Here is a 21,847-nt window from a genome sequence, read left to right as displayed (position 1 = left end):
TTTTTTGTTTTTCAATTTTGTCCATACTTTATTTCCTTTTGTGATGGATAATATTATTGTGTATATGTGTTTTTTTTGTTAAAAAATTTAATTTATACAACATATTCAATATTATTCTTTAATTTTCAATAATTAGTAGAGAAATATTTTTTAAATTTGTTTAATGTAATGCTACCTACAAAATCTCTTCATATACATATATATTTTTAATTTTTTTTTAATGTAATGTTATTTGACATCTCTCTCATGTACTAGATTGTAGAGAGCCTTGATTTTCACACTCACCTCATTAGGAATCAATCACATGGACTAACTGCCACTTTGGGATCCACCTTGGGACCACTTAAAAAGGTAATGATAATAGTTTGTACGTGACTTAAAAAGGTAATGATAATGGTAAGCCTCTGGGCGGTGTTGGATTTTCACACTCACTTCTTGGGAATCGAGTGTAATGGAAAAGCTTTGGATTTTCACACTCACTTCTTTGAGAATCCAATGTAATGGAAAACCTAACACTAACTTCTTTAGGAATCTAGTGTAATGGAACACTCACTTCTCACACTCACTTCATTGGGAAGGTAATGGAAAACCTTTGGATTTTCACACTTGCTTCATTGGGAATCGAGTGTAATTGAAAACCTAACACGCCTCTCGCCCATTCATGCCATTCATGGTCCGGGTGTTGGATTTTCACACTCACTTCATTGAGAATCCACTGCGGGACCACTTAAAAGGTAATGATAATGGTTTGTAAGTTTAGTAATGCCTGCGAATTTTAGTGTAATGGAAAACCTAAGACACTGCTCGGCCCAATCATGCCATATGTCCATCCACAAGCCCTCTTGGATCCATACTGAAACCACTTAATAATTTGGTGTAAAGGAAAACCTAACCCACTTCTCTACCTAATCATACAATATGTCCAATTTAGTTAATAAAAAAATAACTTAAAATATTTGAGATTTAAAAAATATTTTTCCACCAATTTTAAAATATAGCTCTATCGAGTTTTTAGTTTCAAAACGCATAAAATGAAACTTCAAAGGGAGTCGATGATCTGATCTGATGTTAACATCAAACGCAGTTGAAAAGTATTAGAAAGTATTAGAGCAACAACAGATTAAAATTAACCTGTGTATCTGCTGCTTCTATTAATAACATCCACCAATCTTCACTGAGTACATAATTATGACAATGAAGGCTCTGTGGGCCATAAGTGATAGCGGACGAACAGTGAGAGAAAAGTTGGTGCTTGAGAACCTATAATAAATAAGTGACCAAACAACCTGTAGTACCAGATCAGGATGATGCATAGATATTGAATGTTCAATATAAATTCAAGAATGTAACTTAAGTGAAGCAAAATAGGGATATATAAAATTCACAGGGACATAGATTTATTTTTATCTGGTTTGTTTTGTAAGCATATTTTGGCCGGTTAATTGGGTTTTGGGCATCTAAGTTGACATGGGGATGATTCTTGGGTTGGGAGGATATTTGGTTTTGACCAAATCAATATGGTTAAAAAAATAGTGTTTTTCTTAAATATGGTGAATTTTAAATTATAATTATAGTATGTAATAAAGGTTTTAAAAAACAATTACATATTATATAATAAAATTTTTGAAAATCAATCACACTAAAGAAGATAGGGAAAATTTGAAGAATGGAAATTTATTTGGAAAATTTATCTTATTACTTTTTAATGTACAAAATTTTAATATTTTTTTGAAAGTATTTAAATTTTTAATAATTTTGTTAGTTTACATTAAATTTTAATATTTTTTTGAAAGTATTTAAATTTTTTATAATTTTGTTAGTTTTTTATAAAATTTTAGAGATATTCAAAATAAAATAATTTTATATTGTAAAGTCATTTTTGAAAAAAAAAAAAATTAATAATTTTTTTTGAAAAAACATATAATTTTTTTTTGACCCACTAAAATTTTGGTTAAAGATAATTGACTAATAAACAACATAACTTCCCAACCAAAATATAAATATATATATAGATTTAGATTTAGATTTGGAAGTGATTTTTTGTCTGGCCTATCTTCTCTTAATTACTGAGTTTCCCATTATAATGACATTCCTGATAAACCTTTGAAAACCAAGTTGTGCAATCCACATCAACAAGATTTCTAATTTTACGATTTTCTCTTAATTACTGTGAATTTCAAATCACGATCACATTTATTACAAAACCCTTGAAAACCAATTGCAGATCATATAGCAAAAACCCTAACAATGAATCACACTACGGAGGGTTGCCTGACAGACACCATAGCAACTCAAGCAAAATAGTCGACTTGCTCTAAACCTGCTTTTTATAGAACCTGCTTCTTATAGAGTAAAGTAAGTTTTTTTGAGCGGTGAAATAAGATAGCATTATAGCAAGGCTGACATTGAAATAAATTGTCTGACTGTGAATGACTGAAGTTCCCCTGATTCATGGTCATGCATGTGCCATTAATTCTCCACTTAGTGGATAACCCACCCATCTAAATATAGTTGACAGCAAAGGGATGTAATGCCTAACCTCAGCTCAAAATTAGAGCAATAGGTGACAATAATAGCAATAGGTGGTAAGATATGGAAGGCACAGTGGATGTGTATTTTCATGTAATATGCCAATGAGAACTATGCTCACGATTTATGAGCTCACTTGTAGCTATAACAACTTGTGTGTATTTGTGTTATTCATTGTGTCATTAAGCTTTAAACTTCTATCCATCATGATTTTGTTTCACAAATAGAATATTTTGTGTTCAAAGCACACTGATTCAGCACTTGTGAACACCCTGAACATCAATATATGGACTCCACCCAGAACGTTCAGCTATATATATCCTAAAGTCTTAGGCAAACCATACTCAAAAAGCTTGTTTTCATCATGGCTGACCCTTTGCAAGTGATTGGTGTCCTGTCTCTCACAGCAACCTTCTTATTCATCTGCTTTCTCGTGTGTCTGTGGAAGCGCACACCCACTATTCACAGCTTGCAAAACAAGCATGTATTGATAACAGGAGGATCAAGTGGAATAGGACTGGAGATTGCCAAACAGGCTCTTGTACAGGGTTCTTACGTGACAATAATCTCTAGAAATCTTTCTAATCTGCAGAAGGCAGTTGAAGAAATCCTCCAGGAAACTGGGTGTCAGAGAGACAGGATTAATATCAAGGTATTGATCTATCTGCAACAAAAATTCTTAGGCCCATCTCTTTTTTACAAGCACAAACAATCAATATAGATACTTACAGATTATATATAGATTATGTATAGATAAAACTAATTGGTTTATATAGGTTGCAGATGTAAAAGACTATGCAGCCATTTCTGCAGCTATAACTGAATCCTTCCTGTGGACACCAATTGATTTGCTTGTCTGCAATGCTGGCATTGCTAGTGTTTCATATTTGGAGCAACAACCCATTGAGTGGATTGATGACATAGTTGGTACCAACCTCACTGGGACACTTTATACACTGCGGGCTGCTCTTCCATTGTTAAAGCAGAGAAGCTACAGGCACCCCTTGGCTATTGTCCTCATGGGTTCACTTGGGTCCTTGGTAAATTATGATGATTATAAAGGTTTAGAAACATATTTTTGTGAAGATTTCCACAGTTTGATGAAGATATTTCATATATTTAATGTAGACATAGTGTTTGCAGTATCCTTTATATGGCGGTGGGGTTTACACTTCCACTAAATATGCGATCAAAGGACTTGCTGAGGCTCTCAAACTTGAGCTGCTGCCCTTTAACATTGGAGTGACTCTTATATGTCCAGGTTTTGTAGAAACTCCTCTGCTAAACAAAATGGAAGGTAAGCGATTAATCTGTAATTTGAAATACTTTTGTTACTTTTATTTTTGATATTTGATAGGGTACTGGATCTTTTAATATTATTTTTCAAATATTATAGATGATAATGATGATTAATATTCAATAAAATTAATATGGTTTATCATATTTTAAGAAGGTAAAATATTAATGGAAAATTTTTAACATATTATATATATGTTTGAAAAGAAGTGAGAGAAAGCTTTCCTAAATCACCATAGTTTTGTTGCCTTATAGGTCAAGAAGATTTGTAGTGTGACAAATTAGACAGTAATTTAAGAGAGTAATTTTCATCTTTAATGCTCTTAGTATTACACTCATGACAATCTTTTTTCTCATGGATTTTTGGGAGTAGACAAACACTTGACTTTACTGTAAAGCTCATGAAAATTAGTTATTATCTTAGCAAAATTCATTTTCTTCTTAACACTATTCCAGGCAAATAAAAAAAATTGGTTTTCAAGAATGGGGTTGATCACCTCCTTTTAATATCTTAGTTTCCTTTTTCCTATAAATCTTTCTAGCTCCATAACTTCTCTTTAAATTTGGAAGTAGTAATATTTTTAATATTATCCTTATTCCTCTTTTACACTGCAATGGTCTAGCCAAATTTAGATATCCTTATATCATCCTTGCTTGAATCAAATATGAAAATTTTGACTAAAGTTAATTTTTTTTAATATACAATTAAATATTATTATCAATATTATATTATTTGGATGACATAATTTAATTTAATTTTTAATAAAAAATAATCATTATTATTATTATCATCATCATTACCAAAATATTTATTAAAACTAAGATATTTTTATTTTTATTTTTAATAATTGCTACATGTATATGAATAGATAATAAAATGCATTATCAAACTCTTTATAATTTTGTTGATTCAACTATACTTGAAAATTATAATTATAATAATGAAATTTTAATTTTTAAAAATTAAAATATACAAAAATAGTTTCTTTATAATATCAAATTTTTCTTATTTAAAATAGATTTAAAGATAAAGGGATTACAATAATTTTATAGAGAAATTAACATGTTATAATAGATAATTTTTTTGAAGGAAAGAAATAAACATAAATACATTAAAATAAAAATTTATTTATAAAGAAATTTAGAATTGGTAAATTTGGGAAATATAGTTTTTTGTTCCATTAAAAAAAATTGAAAATAAAAAGCATTTTCTTTTTAATTATCCATCTTATACTCACATTCAATCTATATCTTTAAAAAAATCATGCTAAACAAAACTATATTAATATTAAGAAGCTTCTTGCTTTTTAATCACAATTCTTATATTTTTTGGTGTAAAAATAAAATATGGAAAAATTCAAATAATTTATTACTTTATTAAAGTCCAATAAACCATATAAATGTGTATCTGTTTGGGAGGATAAAAATTGAAGTTAAATCTTGATTTGTATTATTTAAAATGGTTTTTTAATTGCATATTTGGATTCAGCACCCTGAAAAACCCCTAGGACGCTTTGATTGTGCAGAAATTAGCTATCAAACTTGCGATTCCGATAAATCGCTGCCGGATTTTAGAAAAATTTGATTAGAAAAACCCACTGACAAAGCTTCCAAAAAATCTCACTAAAAACAACTCCATTTATAAATATAAAATTTATTTTATTTTTTGTATATTTATACGATATTTATGGAAATACTTAAGTAGTCCTATTTTCATGTACTGTTTAAATATGTGCGCAGACAGTGTGGACGATCCATTATTGGCAGAGGTAGCGATGAAAGCGGTTTTTTATGACAGAAAACATGCCGGGGATCCAAAGGAGGTCGCAAAGGCCACCTTAATGGCGGTTAAACGAGGCAATTTCCTGGTTGCCAATGGGTGGCAGGGCTTAATGCTCTCCACGTTATCAACAGGGATTTTGCCTGCTGAAACCTTTGGAAAGGCCGTGTTTGATCTGTTTGCAATAATTCCTGCAAGGCTGGCTGGCTATGTCATAATTGCATACGTATACATCGTTATATGGCTCAACTATCGAACGAGAACGATATTTGTTGATGTTGCAAACAAATAATCCTCTGCAATGCAAATATGTGTGCCTCTCTGGCTTCCGTTGCTTTTGGTTTTCTGCTGACAATAACTTCCTCTATGAAGGTTGTGCTGACAATAACTTCCTCTATGAAGGTTATGGTATTGTAGGGGGATCCAGTTCAGTACAAGTTTGTTGGTTTCTTAGAAATTATTTAAAATGATTTCTCTGTAAGAATTCAGCCTTGTTTGTTCATTTTTACCTGTTCTTCCAGGTTGCTTTGTAGTTGTATGGGTTTTTTGGATTGCAGATTAGAAAAGCTTTTTAAATGTTATTTCAAGAAGAAATAGAATGGTCTTTCTTTTCATCAACAAAGATAAACATAAATTCATCTAAGGCCTATTACTGCACTCTTCCAAATGGCACTTTGAAAAAAATGCCAAACCGAAATTGAATTTAAGACAGAACAGAATTAGGTTATTGGCTACTTTTGATAGTCGTTACTTTAATGGCTACAAAGGATTTCCTCAGCAAATCAGTTGATAACGCGGATATGAAAAGATCCATCTTCATCAGTTTGAACTTTGATGAATAGCTGACATTTTTGTAGAAGTAAGGCCTCTTTTGAAAGTTTATTTATCTTCACAGATGATTGAAGGGTACACTAAGAATTTAAGAAGTTACATGACATGAAGGAACTTTGATGAATATCAGACATTTTTGTAAAAGTAAAGCCTCTTTTGAAAGTTTATATATGTTCATAGATGATTGGAAGGATACAGTAAGCATTTAAGAAGTTACATGACATGAAGGAACTTTGATGAATAGTAGACATTTCTGTAAAAGTAAAGCCTCTTTTGAAAGTTTATATATGTTCATAGATGATTGAAGGATACATTAAGAATTAAAAATGGGATATGGAATAAGTTATATATATATATATATATATATATATATATATATATTATTTAAAAATATATGTATTTATTTCAAATTTTCATAATTTTTTTAAATTTTAAATTTATGTTTTATTTATACAATGAGATAACATAAAATATCAGTGATTTTCTCAAATAGTTAAGGCCTTCCTAGAGAACCTCAATAAGGTATCTTGTCAGCTTTGATTCTCTTATTTGTGTTTGAGGGGGTGTTGGAGTAGTTGTCACATTCACACTAATATGATGTGGAAAATGAATGTAGGTTAGGGAGGAAAATTGATTAGTAGTAGTTAAATACTATTTTGAAAATTAAAAACACCAACGCATGATTGTCATGATAGACATAAAAATTGAGATTATTACATTTATTTTCAAAATTCAATTAGATGTTAATAAAATAGGAAATTTGATTGCATTTAATAAGACTTTGATTTTATAACCTAAAAAAAATTGATTTAATTGATTGTATAAGATGTGAGGTTTATCAATTTGGTTAAATGGGGGAATATTTTATGATATGATTTTACTTTCCTAGGATTCTTCCTATGAAGCTAGAAAGGTGGCAGAGAAAGAGATAAAAGGGGGAATGTTGGAGAAGCAATAGGGGTTGCAGAGTTTTAGAGAAGAGAATTAGTGTGAAGGGGAAAATGGATTTTTCTTTTGAGTAACTTGAGCTTGAGTTTAGTTATTTGGAGATCTAAGTACCTTTAGATTTGGATCGGGAAATTTGCTTGTGTTGTGATTCTTAGATATATAAATATGAAGAGTTAGAAAAACATGTTTTTCTAGCTAGAGAAGCTACTAGTTGGTTGTAAGGAAAAGGAGTTGGCTTGCTTAAGGACTATTACAAGATTAGATTGCTAGATCGAACAATGTTGCATGTATTAATTTAATTATTTATAAAATTTTAATTATGTACTTATTTATACATTTTATTTGTAACTAGAGGAATTGATAGCTGGGCCAATTTCATAATCACATGACACGAGGGAAATTATGAGCACTGCCCTTATAACCTCTAGGTTTCTACGTATGCTCTTATATAGAGATGGGTTAAATGGGGGCATTTGAACCTGGATCTCATAGTTTACACAGTATTTCAAAACATGGGCATTGCCCCTAGGGGCTAATGTTGCTTGTATTTAACTAAAACTTAGTTTTTTACATTATTATATTAATTTCATTTTAATTTCTAAGTTTATGTTTCAATTAAATGAGTTGCTAAAATATCACCATGCATTTTATTATTTTCATATTAAGGACTAATAAGATTTGTCAAGGTTTCTATATTTTAAGATAAGTTTCCATCCTTAAAATTTTCCATAATTTAAAGAGAGACCTTATTTTTTCAACTTGGTGGGCTTATATATAAGGTTATAGTTTGAGATATTTTCATGAGAGAGGAATTTATGGAAGTTCCAAACTAGTTAGAGATCTATTTATTTTTACAGGAATTTTTGGATGGAGAAACCCTAAAATGCATGCATTAGAAATTTCTTTGATCTTTTCATCAAAACCTCGTAGGTGAATCACTTTTAGAAATATGCCTCATATACAAGGATCATTATGGGACTTTTGAGGTCTAAAATGGGCCTCCTAAGAAAAATGTACAACCAAAATAACCTTTATAAGAACCAATAGGATTCAAGGTGATGATGTCAACCATGGGGTATGATTCACCATTTTTGGAGTAAAAAAGTAAAAAGATTAAAAAATAATAAATTAATAAAATAATAAAACTACTTTTTCAACTCGTATTTTCAGCTTATCTCCCTAAGGTTTTACTCAAATTTTGAGCGGGAGTGCTCATTGGATGCAAAATTTGATTCCCCATCCAAAGAGTAACCATGTTGCATACTTTCGATGGACCTTGCTACACGAAAAATGAAAAATACATGAAAAAACATGATTGCAATAACAATTTTCATGTATTTCTCTATTTTTGTGTAGCAGAGTCCATGGAAAGTATGCAACATGGGTACTCCTTAGATATGGGGAATCAAATTATGCATCCAATGAGTGTTTCCACTAGAAATTTGACCCACTATTATTATATTATTTCCTTAGGAGGCCCATTTTAGACCTCCAAAATCCCCTAATTATGTGTATATATGAACATATTGGAATCTCACTTAAATCCATACATATCAGCTTATGAGACATGGAATGGGTGAAAACTCTATATTATGAACATATAACGTATACGTACATAGGAACACTTCTATGAGTTTCTCAAGTAATGCAGACGAAAAATAGAATAACTAGAGAGCGACAAAAAATAGGATGGATTCACTAAGGTACTAATAAAGCACAAGAAGGGAAAGAAGGAAAACAAACCAATTTAAAATGATCCAAAGAAAGGTTTCCAATAGATTTCAAAGCCAACTAATTTATAAAAGGAAATGGTTCAACAAGGGGACATGTCCATGAAGAATATAGAGCAGGGAAAAAAGGAACATAACAAAGAGGATCCTAAACAAATCAAAACTACATATTGGGGAGAAAATACAAAAAACAACCCAACAATCATAGGTGAAAAAGATATAGACATAGAAGGAGAAGAAATTAAGGAATATGACAAGGAAACAACAAAATAAGATATGGATATGTAAGAGAATGAGATGAATCTAGAAGAATTGATAAAAGCCCATGGAGAACAATCAATTCACAACCTATAATAGGCTTACTTTGATCTGTTATAAAGGGTAAAAACAAAAGGGACACACTCAATACACACTACAAACCAAACTAGTAGTTTTATTGATAATCTATGCATCAAAACATCATCTCTCAAAGCCCATAAAAATACTACAAGAGAAGAGAGTAAAAGAAGAATTAAGTCATCTAATAGAAAATTAGAAGAAGAGGAAGCTCTCCTTTTGGACTCTGGCGAAACAAAAGGAATTCCAAAAATATATTTTTCATCCAAACTAGAGGCTTAACATGAAGATAATATAATGGAACAAAAGTAGCATGAATGCAACTAGTAGCATTAAATGTTAAAAAAGAAAAATCAATAAGCACAATCCATCATCGTTCATGTTACATGAGACTAAATGTGATGAAAAAAGTTTATATACCATAGAAAATAAATGGTGTAGAGGATTAGAAAACATAGCTACCATAGCCACATGCTATCTAAGTGGCTTCGTAATTCTCTTAAGACCCATGCCAAATGATTTTTAGAAAATGAAACAAAATTGTAGCGCTTTATCATCACAAGTTTTGGAAGTCTTCACTTAGTAGACCTAGGGTTCCTTATAATTGTGAGCCTACTACTCCACCTTTCAAGAAGAACATCCTTAAATATGTTGAACCTTTGAGAAGAACCAACAATAATAATCACTAGATATTAGTGACAAACCAAGGATGAATAACTCTATAGATTAAATAATCTATTAATAAGATCCATTTAAATACATGGACATGACCTTTGATTTCTTAGGTCATATGATTGTTCCTATTCACCTTTGACTCTTTACATTTCTCAAGTAAAAAAATTACAAGAAATCAATCCCTATGATAAGGTATTCAAGATTTCCCCCTTTTTGACTTTCCACACTTTTCTCTTCCAAGTTATTTGGTGAATATATTTATTGTTTTCACGCTTGTGGAACAATGTATACTTTGAAGTGTTTTGGCCTCTAGATGATGTTGAATAATATGGTAGTTCATGTTTATGTGCTTTCTTCAATAGTGGAGTCTATAATTTCTATCCAACTAACACCTATTAATTGAAACATAAATCCTTTGTTGCCTATATAGTATTCACATTTTCTTCCTCTATAGTGGAATATACTAGAGAAGATTATTTGTGTAATCTCCAAGAGATAACTATTGTTCCAAGACTCAAGAGATATCCTAAAGTAGATATTCCATTCAACTTATCCCCATGAAAGTTTGAATATAGAAGTTCAAATAGTTTGAAGTTCTCCACCTTAAGAGTATTTAAGGCCAAATTCTTGAGTTCCCTTCAAGTACTTCAATACTCTCTTTTTAATATACTAATGTCCTTCACAAGCTTTTTGATGAACATAGAAAGGATCTCAATTGCTAGAGAAATACTAGTTTGGTAGTAGTGAGGTAGATAAGACTCCCTATAAGCTATCTATATTTATTATTATCCTTAAATTCATTCCCCTCTTTTGATGTTGATCTGTAAAATACCGTGGATATTCCATTGGACATTTCATCACTTAGATCTGATAATATTATATTAAAAATTTGAGATTCTACACTATTACAATTTTATTTAATTTCTAGATCTATAAAATTAATTGTAATCAATGCATGCATGTAAAAGAAAATCAAGCATAAAAGTAGAAAAAGACAAAATAATCCCACACACACATAATACACAAGATATTCTCTCTTGGAAACCCTTTCGGGAGAAAACCCAGCTGGAAGGTGAGGTCGCTCCACTCTCTTTCTTTGTTTGGAAATATGGCTACAGATACAAAGAAGTAATGTTTGTGACCCGTGGGCTGCTACAGTGCACATATCCTCTCTGTGTGCTCTAACTCCTATCTCTCCTATTTATATTCGCTCAAATATGGAAAAAAGTTCTCTATAAATAATGGAATCCCTGCTCCTCCTAGTGACCCAGTTATAACATAGCTTGATAGCCTACTAGTGGTTAAGTTTGACTACATCAACTCTTAACTAGAGTTACGAAATAGACTCTTCTAGAGTCTTTTACATCGCAAAAACGTGGCTAGCCCCTTTTCCATGAATATCGGGGGTTGATGCGACAAAAATTTACCCCCAAAAAATGTCATTTGATGCCTCAAAATGCTCCTGGAAGGTTTCAGACCCCGTTTTTCCAAATTGGGTCCCATCGGTAAAAATGGTACCATGAGCTCATTCCTCCACTTTTTCCACTCCAAATGCATCGTGATGGATGACAAACAATATAATGATCCAATTTGGATCACACCTCCCGCTTTTGGGAGGGTTTTGGTCCCCAAAAGCTTTTACTTAATGAGGTGAGGAAATGTTTCCTCCACCTTCTCTCTATTGTACCATTTAGATTTGCATGGAAGTTGTCCCTTAAACCCAATATTCCAAAGGTCTTGTTGCCCTTGTCTTGTAGTTTTGGACCTCTTCTGCAAAACTGTATCTTTTTTCAACTATGCTTGAGCGTCTGGTGCCAAATCCTACAAAAAAGGTAGGACTTGTTCCTCTTCCTGATCTAGCATGGAAGGCTCATAGAGTTTCAAATTCTCTACATTTACAACTAAGTAAATGCGCATATATGGTGGTAAATTGAGTTAATAAACATTATCACCCACCTTTTCCAATATCTCAAAGGGACCATACCTTAGAGCCTTGATTTTCTTACCAGGCCCCTGCAGCCTCTCCTTATTCAATTGTAGCCATGTGTTGTCTCTCACCTTGAATGATTTATCTGTTTTATGATGATCATGTCTGGCATTATACTTCTCCTGCGACCTTTGCACTGTTTCCTGTACCTATAGATGGATCTTCCTGATTTTCTCTATAAATTTTTCAGCCCTCAAAGCATCTCCTGTAAGGTCTTCCTTCACTCCTCCTTGCTTCCCATATGCAATATCCAAACGTGAAGGTGGAAAATATCTAAAACAAGTTTCAAATGGGATATTTCTTATAGAAGTGTGGGCCACTCTGTTATAATATTGTTGTATATATACTAGATTTTCATCCTAGGTCTTCGAATGCTTCCAGTTGTAACCCCTAAGAAGTTGCACCAATGTCCTATTGACTACTTCTGTCTACCCATCTATCTGTGGATGGAATGTTGTAGATCTATTCAACTTCATGTCCATCTTCTCCCACAATGTAGTCGAGAATGCACTAAGAAATATTATATCCCTATCTGAAATGATGCTCCTTTGTATCCCAAAGTGTACCCAGGCCCCGTCAATGAATGTAGGTTAGGGAGGAAAATTGATTCGTAGTAGTTAAAGACTATTTTGAAAAGTAAAAACACGAAATAAGTTTCTTTCGTGTTATTAAATGTTTCTTTAATTCATTTATGATGATTGTTGGATGTTGTGTTTAAAGGATTATATTTTTTCATGATTGGATGAGAGAACTTAGGAACTATGCATTGTGATGATTGCTATCATTAGTACATGCACAAGTTATGTATGTGGTAGTTACTTTACATGCATTGCATGGCTCCAACAAGATTAATTTGTCTATGGTAACTATTATAATAATATTGTTAATAATTGACGCATGATTGTCATAATAGACATGAAAATTGGGATTATTACATTTATTTTCAAAATTTAATTAGATGTTAATAAAATAGGAAATTTGATTGCATTTAGAATTTGATTGCATTTAATAAGACTTTGATTTTATAACCTACTCAAAAATAATTTGATTTAATTGATTGTATAAGATGTTAGGTTTATCAATTTGGATAAATGTGGTGAATATTTTATGATATAATTTTACTTTCCTAGGATTCTTCCTATGAAGCTAGGAAGGTGGTGGAGAAAGAGATAAACGGGGGAATGTTGGAGAAGCAATGGGGGTTGCATAGTTTTGGAGAAGAGAATTAGTGTGAAGGGGCAAATGGAATTTTCTTTTGAGTAACTTAAGCTTGAGTTTAGATATATGGAGATCTAAGTACCTTTAGATTTGGATTGGGGAATTTGGTTGTGTTGTGATTCTTAGAGATATAAATATGAAGAGTTAGAAAAACTTGTTTTCCTAAAACTGGTAGCTAGAGAAGCTACTAGTTAGTTGGAAGGAAAAGAAGTTGGCTTGCGTAAGGACTATTACAAGATTAGATTGCTAGATCGAACAATGTTGCATGTATTAATTTAATTATTTATAAAATTTTAATTATGTACTTATTTATTTATTTTATTTGTAACTAGAGGAATTGATAACTGACCCAATTTCATAATCACATGACGCGAGGGAAACTATGAGCACTTCCCTTATAACCTCTAGGTTTCTATGTATGCCTCTTATATAGACATGGGTTAAATGGGCGCATTTGAACCTGGGATCTCATAGTTTACATAGTAATTCAAAACCTGGCCATTGCCAATTGAGTTTCCCCTACGGGCTAATGTTGCTTATATTTAACTAAAACTTGGTTTTTCACATTAATTTATTAATTTCATTTTAATTTCTAAATTTATGTTTCAATTAAATGAGTTGCTAAAATATCACCATGCATTTTAATATTTGCATATGAAGGACTAATAAGATTTGCCAAGGTTTCTATATTTTAAGATAAGTTTCCATCCTTAAAATTTTCCATAATTTAAAGAGGGACCTTATTTTTTCAACTTGGTGGGCTTATATCTAAGGTTATAGTTTGAGATATTTTCATGAGAGAGGAATTTATGGAAGTTCTAGACTAGTTAAAGATCTATTTATTTCTACAGGAATTTTTGGATGAAGAAACCCTAAAATGCATGCATTAGAAATGTCTTCGGTCATTTTATCAAAACCTCGTAGGTGACTCACTCTTAGAAATATGTCTCATATACAAGGATCATTAGGGGACTTTTGAGGTCTAAAATGGGCTTCCTAAGAAAAATGTACAACCAAAATAAACTTTATAAGAACCAATAGGGTTCAAGGTGATGATGTCAACCATGGGGGATGATTCACCATTTTTGTAGTAAAAAAGTAAAAAGATTAAAAAATAATAAAATAATAAAACTACTTTTTCAACTCATATTTTCAGTTTATCTCCATAAGGTTTTACTCAAATTTTGAGCGCGAGTGCTCATTGGATGAAAAAGTTAATTCCTCATCCAAAGAATACCCATGATTGCAATCACATTTTTCATGTATTTCTCAGTTTTTGTGTAGCAGGGTCCATGGAAAGTATGCAACATGGGTACTCCTTAGACAGGGAATCAAATTATGCATGCAATGAGTGTTTCCACTCGAAATTTGAGTAAACCCATAGGGAGATAAGTTGAAAATATGAGTTGAAAAATAATTTTTTCTTTTTTCTTTTTTTCCCTCTAAAATTTGATGATGTCATCTAATCTTGTTTTATTATTTCCACTATTATTTTATAATTTACTTAGGAGGCCCATTTTAGAACTCAAAAATCCCCTAATTATGTGTATATATGAACATATTTGAATCTCTTTGAAATCCATACAGATTAGCTTACGAGACATGGAATGGGTGAAAACTCTATATTATGAACATATAATGTATACATACATAATTACCAAGTGAAGCGTGGGGTTAGGAAAATATTTATCTCAGAACCAGGATATGAATCTGATTGGAAGAAAGTTGTTCCAAGGCATTGCATTGTGCATAAATGGAAGGATATTTTTTATGTGTTGCAAAATTTTCTAACCTATGAGAGAAGGTACTCTATGAAGTTCTTATACCATATTTCGATGCACCCACTTTTCAAATTGAGTGAGTTAATCAATTTACCCTATTTTCTTTCAAAAATATTAGGCCAAATGGCGCAGGGGGTCCAATCAAGTACCCCAACACAAATCTCATATCAACTTTATCATCATGGGTTGGTTAAACTATTAATTTTTGAAGAGTTACAAAGGCAATATTCTAGTTGGGATAGCTTCATCGCAAATAACCGACAAGGAATTTTAGAACCCTCGTTCTTCAAATCCCTAAATGGAAATAAAATCTCAGTGAACAACAGGCTGGAGTCTCTATGAGTGGACGAAAAAGCCCTGAATTGAAGCATATGATCGAATAAGAAATTGGGTTATAAGCATGAAAGAGGAGGCATTTTTAATTTGAACATAGAAGGAATGGAAAAGGATAGTGCAACAGTGGCAATGTCAGTTCTTGTAGTCACCACAAGAGAAACTAGAAGCATTCGTCAAGGTAAGCATGCCATTTCTCAACTAGAGGCTCTAGTTGTAATTGAAACACTTCAAGTTGATGATTTAGATTCTGACAAAGAACCCATGGTCTCAAAAGACTTTCATTTTGAAGAAAAAACTTTTTAGACAATGTGAGTGATAAGGAGGAAGCACATGAATATGCTAAGATCCCCATGAAGAATGAAAATAGTGGTAAGTGCTCTACCCTGGGGAAGAAAGCAAAAAAGGTATCTAAGATTATTATATTTGAAAATACATCTGGACATGGTTCATAGTTCATAAAATCCAAGTCTTTAAAACATAAATTCAAGGGTAGCAAGAAAATTGGGAAGTTCAAGAAGAAAATTAGATAATTTAAAATCCTTGACATGCATCTTAAGTCTCAAAATCTCTTGTTGAAAGCTAGGAATGGAGAATTGAGGGAATAAATAGAGAAATTAAAGGCTAAGAATGAGAACATCACTAGGTTACTTCGGAAATGATGCATACACGCCTTCTATGTTCAGGATCATAATAGAAAATTGAAGAGGAAATTGAAAGAGATATAGGCCTCTGGGTGAGAGATTAATATTCAAATGAAAGAAAGATCAGACGAGAGTCTCAATGTTGTTAGTTTTTGTGTGAAGTGACCATTGCGGATAGTTCTTGTTTGATTTAGTTTTTGGTTTGTGTGACGAAACACAAACATATCAGGCTAGGGGAGATGTCAGGCCCATGAATTGTCATACTTTTACATCTATAATGTCATTTTTTTTTCCCCTGTCTACCCATTTTGAAGCCTCCTACCTTGCATTTTCACACCCCATTTTGGTACAATGGTGGAAGATTGCGTCTAATAGGAATTTTCTTATAAATTTTAAAGGTAAATGTATATTTATGTCTAACACCATCATTTGCATGCAGTTTTTAGGCTTCATCATTATTGAAAAAGTTCTTGCACAAGTTATTGCAACCAAGAAAAGAGAACGTGTGTAGCTATTGACTTGAAGATAACCACGCGGGACTTGATTAGTGGGCATCCTTTACATCCTGTCAAAATATTCACCTCAAGATTATGTCAAGCACAACTTCACAAGGTTTTAGTGGTTCGTGGCCGAGATTGGAGGAACTAACTCTGATTTCTTCCTACACTAGATCTGTAATCTCCTTGTTTAGATCATGGTTGCAACCATATTTCGTTTATTCACATACCATTATGATATTTACTCATTTTCGTTTATTCACAGACCATTATGATATTTACTCATTTTGTTTTGTATTTGATTTGGCTAGTTTGAAGTTTTTTAATGTAATGTAAGACTTCTAAAAGACAAACCATAGCTCCTTGCTTGGTTAGCGATACCATCATACTATTATGTTGTTGGTTTAATTCCTAGATCGCTCCCTTTGGTTCTTGGATTCTATGTTATCATTCTCTTATGTAAATATTAAGAAATTTATTCAATATAAGAGACTATGCAAGGTTTTATGTCCTATTGTTTGTGCATTTGATGTTTTAAGGCTACTCTATGATTTAAATCTTTAATAGGAGCCACAATTTGGTTGGTTGGGCCCACCAATCTAGCTCATGGCCCCTCCTTATTTATTAACTTGAATAGGCTATATATTTGTTAATTGATGTTTGGTATCTTATGGTTTGATGTGCTAATCTATGCGTTTTCTCTCATATTTAGAGGTTTAGGATGTGTTTTAATAACAATCGAAGTTATGTATTCTACCTCTCTAATAAATTTCTTCATTCTATACTTGTTTCACATTCACAATTATGGAAATATAACAACTGTAAGCGTGATATGTTTTTCTATGGTGGATGTTATACATATAGATCATTGTGTGAATACCATCTATAAGCACAACAATATTTCTTTATCCACACTGCCGTGAATGAACCAACCAGTACTCCATTTCACGAGTTTTATTTATGAGGTTTCAATATTTGGTTTCGGTATGGAGAATTTTGTGGGATGATATAGAAGTGAAATCGATCCACCGAGGTTCAAAGTCTTTTGTTAGGTCATAACTTGAGTGCAAAAGATGGAGTCTTTTGTTAAGTTATAACTCGAGTTGCATTAGATCCAATGGGATCCAAAGTCCGTTAATTGAATGGTAACACAAGTTGTATCAAGTTTATTGTGATATGGAGTTATTGGTTGAGTTGAATCATAAGTTGCAAGCCCTCTAATGTCGTTCCTCAATTTATTTGTGTTTGTGCACCAAAATAGAGCCTGTATATATATTTTTGTTTGATTTATAAGATTTGAGGCTTCATAACAATGATGTTTAATGCATGTAATATGTTTCTCTATATCTTTTGATAAGTATTTTTTTCACGAGGATTTGAGTCAAAGGATTGTTTGATGAAAGGAATTTTCTCATTAGCCATAAGCCTATAACTTTTCCAATAAATTGTAAACAATGTAATGGTTTAAGCTTTTATAGTAAACAATGTAATGGTTTAAGCTTTTATAGTTATAGAGCATTCATTTTAATACCTTTTTCTTTTATTCTTTCTTATGAGTAGTGTTAACGTATCATTTCCGAAATTCATATTTGATTGAGAAGGTGAGTTTATTTTCTTATAAATGTGTGAAGCTTGTGTACAAGTTTGAAGAGAATATTGAGTGTTAAAACTAAGTGAAGATATTTGATTTCATATAGAGTAGCTAGGATAGGATTATGTGTAGACTTAGAAATGTCTTGTCTCTTCTTTGGATTCATACTCTATATTGTGTGAGGAAAAGAGAGTTTTTATGCTTGCAATCTTTTTCTAATGGTGTGAATGTTGTCAACGAATCTTAACTCTTTTTTACTCTATCTTATTAAGATAATATTCACACTGAAGCTACTCAACCTAGAAGGAGCCAAAGGTCATATTTCAATATGACCAATAGATAGGGTTTACTTTCCAATAAGATGCCATTTGATTGTGGATTTTAAACAAGAATATGATTAGTGATTGTAGGAACTTGAGGAGTACTAATGAATATATTGGAATAGGGTTTTGTTTTGTGGAGTGTTGGAGTCTTCTTTGGGCACATACAATGTTGTGTCTCAAAGTGTATGTTTCTGAAATTGACAAAATAATGTTGGGTCATTAGTTAACCATATGTTGCAACCAACAGAGAATCTCATAAGTCATTAGGCCCTGGGTTGAAAAATTAAATGATAAGTGAATACCACTACCTCCTCATATAGGAACAAAATATTCACATTATCATTTTTTGCATCATTTTCGGGAAGACACTCAAGAGTATTAAGTTTCCTACTTTAGGTCAAGCAGGAATGATACTGGGAGCATAAGTGAGCAAAGGGAAATTGCTAATTATTCCCTTTCAGTAACCTACATCCTAAATATTCTACATTTAAGGCATGATAGAAGCACTAGAACACTAAAGGTAGGTATAAGAAAAAGTTCATCAAAACCCTACATGATATGGTAGGAGCCACTCAAACTAACATTCTAGCAAGTGAGAAGGGAAAGGAAATCCTTTAAACATCACCCTATTTCAAAATAGTACAATAGGGCAATCATTGAAGGGAGAACCACCATCACGAAGGGGAGAAACTACATTGGACAACGAACTGGAAAGTTTGGATAGTTCCATTAAAATTCAGAACCTGTTGTGGCCACAACACCTCCATAAATTTTCACACAAAATATGGGGACCCTTCATGTAAATTTGGTCAGACCATTTTTAATGCCCCTTATGTGGTTGATGATTCCTCTAATTTTTATTTCTTTCCTTTTTAAACTTTTTGGTAGATTCGATCATGTCTGTACACATTCTTTGTCCCAATCCTAGAGATTGTCGTCTTGATTGTTTGGCTTCACACATCATCCTTGATCACCCCATTCTATTTAGTTTCGATGCCTAATTTTAAAATAATGATTATATTGAATTTTGATAGATTTCTTTATCTTGAAAATGTAGTTCACTTCGGTATGAGTTTATATACATATAATATAATTGTAAAAATATTAACTTAAATATGACAAATTTTTTAATTATATAATAATTTAAAACAAAATAAATTCACCCTATAATATTTTATGCATATGCATATTTTAAATTTTAATGTATATTTTAAACGTATGTAAAGTATATTACATAAGTATTAGCCTTCTCACACTTTTCCTCCCTAAAACGAAAGCAATATAACACTCATTTATTGTAAATATTGTTCTTTAATATCGAGTTTGGTTTGAATTTTTTCGACGATAGAGAGTGATATTTTCGGGTCGATCAAACAAAGGTATGATAATGTCAAATTTTAATTTAATAACGGAAGGATGCTCCCAAGAAAATCTATTACTAAACATATACATGTCACAACTCCAACATTCATTTAGACCCAAATTTGAGTTATAACTTTATAAACATATACATGTCACAACTCCAACATTCATTTAGTAGGGTACCAATATTTATTTGAGTTATAATTTTATTTATGTATTTGATGTATTTGTTTTATATATTATTTTTATTGAATTTATACTTGGTTCAATTATTTTTGGAATTATATTTCTATTAATGTATTGTTAGTATATGTCATTCATTAAATTGTGTATTTGGTTAAATGTAACAAGCGATATATACTATTCAATATTTCTAGAGTTATAGTTCTATTAATGCAAGAGATACTATTCATTTAAGAGGCCACCAATATTTGAGTTATAACTTTATAAACATATACATGTCACAACTCCAACATTTATTTAGTAGGCCACCAATATTTGAGTTATAACTTTATTTATGTATTTGATGTATTTGGCGGTATATATTAGTTTTATTAAATTTTGTAGTTGGTTCAATTATTTTTGGAATTATATTTTCATTAATGCACTGGTAGTATATGTCATTTATTAGATTTTATATTTGATTAAATGTAACAAATGACATATACTATTCAATATTTCTAGAGTTATAGCTCCATTAATGCAAGAGATAGTATATAATACCTATTAAATTTTATACTTGATTAAACTTAATAAATAACATATACTACACCATGCATTAATAAAACTATGACATATAATACCTAGTACATTAATAGAACTATAATTCCAGAAATATTAATAACCCATTTTACTTAAAAACAATTAACACACCATAATTATAAACAATCTATCCAGTTCGCACATAAATTCAAACATTAAATAAATGTGGCAAATAACTACGATGAGATGGGAAAAAGTAATGAGCATGCATACAAAGTAGGTTCCCAGCGTAATGCCTTCCAAAAGCTAAAACATATGAAGATAACGCTTATAAGCCACAACCGGAGCTTTGCAATCATGTTTATGTGTACATATTATTTTTCTAATGGGTGGCAATGGAAAGTTTTTTTCAGAGGAAAAAAATAAAAAAAACAGTATATCATTTATATAAGATAATATAAAAGCTTTCATGAGATACATAAAGGTGGTATGTGAAGTTAGGATCCAAGATGTTTGAGAAGAAATTGTGGTAGATGGTCCAAAGATTCTCCAAAAATAGGCTTGACATGAGACATATGCTATCATATATAAAGCAGAATTCAGGGAATATATATGCAAAGTGCCTATTTAAGAGACAACATCACCAAATTTCAAAAAGCAAAACTATATAGATGTATCTGTACAGCCAGCTAAATTGAAATTGAATCAAATATAGCAATGATGCGATGGAGGATGTTAGAATAGGGAACTTTGGAATCACGGAAAATTTTGTGGTTCCTCCAATTCCAGGCGCACCATATCATGATGATGATGAGAAAACACTTTGGCTTCTGTTGATTGCACCACCAGGCGAAAGCTGCATGGATAGAGTCAAAAACAATATTAGGAAAATCAAAGGTAATTGCCAGATCATACCAGATATGTTGTGAGGACCGGCATTGGACGAACATGTGAAGATTTGATTCTTCGTCGGATTCGCACATCGGGCACCTGCTTGGGCCGTGCCAATTTCTTTTCCTCAGGTTGTCCCACGATAGGTTCTTGTTGTTGTATACCAGCCATGCAAAGAAGATCGTCCTGGGGGGCATCCCGATTTCCAGAAAGACGAAGGAAAAAAAGAGTTGGCTTGCTGCGCCCTTGAAGAGATGAGGTCAAGGTAGATGTCTTTCACGCGAGCTGGAACCTGTGCATTTGACCTCTTGTGTACTGACTATTACGTGGTTTTTCTTTTTCAGTGGTCACACCACCACCTTACCGTCGCACCAATCACTTAATTCAGAGAAC

The 21,847-nt window shown here is 31.9% G+C and overlaps 1 protein-coding gene across 1 annotated transcript; it reads left to right on the top strand.

Moving 5' to 3' along the window:
* The first annotated feature begins 2,868 nt into the window (after nucleotides 1-2,868).
* On the top strand, nucleotides 2,869-6,113 carry LOC149173711 (3-dehydrosphinganine reductase TSC10A-like). The gene is made up of 5 exons (XM_089427979.1): nucleotides 2,869-3,181; nucleotides 3,306-3,569; nucleotides 3,673-3,826; nucleotides 5,566-5,977; nucleotides 6,008-6,113. Exons 1-4 carry the CDS (start codon nucleotides 2,894-2,896, stop codon nucleotides 5,895-5,897), a joined length of 1,038 nt encoding a protein of 345 aa, XP_089284105.1. The 5' UTR covers nucleotides 2,869-2,893; the 3' UTR covers nucleotides 5,898-5,977; nucleotides 6,008-6,113.
* Nucleotides 6,114-21,847: the final 15,734 nt, after the last annotated feature.

The sequence above is a fragment of the Pinus tabuliformis genome, chromosome 4_2, assembly GCF_031772625.1.
Source record: "Pinus tabuliformis cultivar Carrire ecotype Pingquan chromosome 4_2, CPIR1, whole genome shotgun sequence".
Lineage (NCBI taxonomy): Eukaryota > Viridiplantae > Streptophyta > Pinopsida > Pinales > Pinaceae > Pinus > Pinus tabuliformis.
This window is presented reverse-complemented; position numbering and strand designations above follow the sequence as displayed.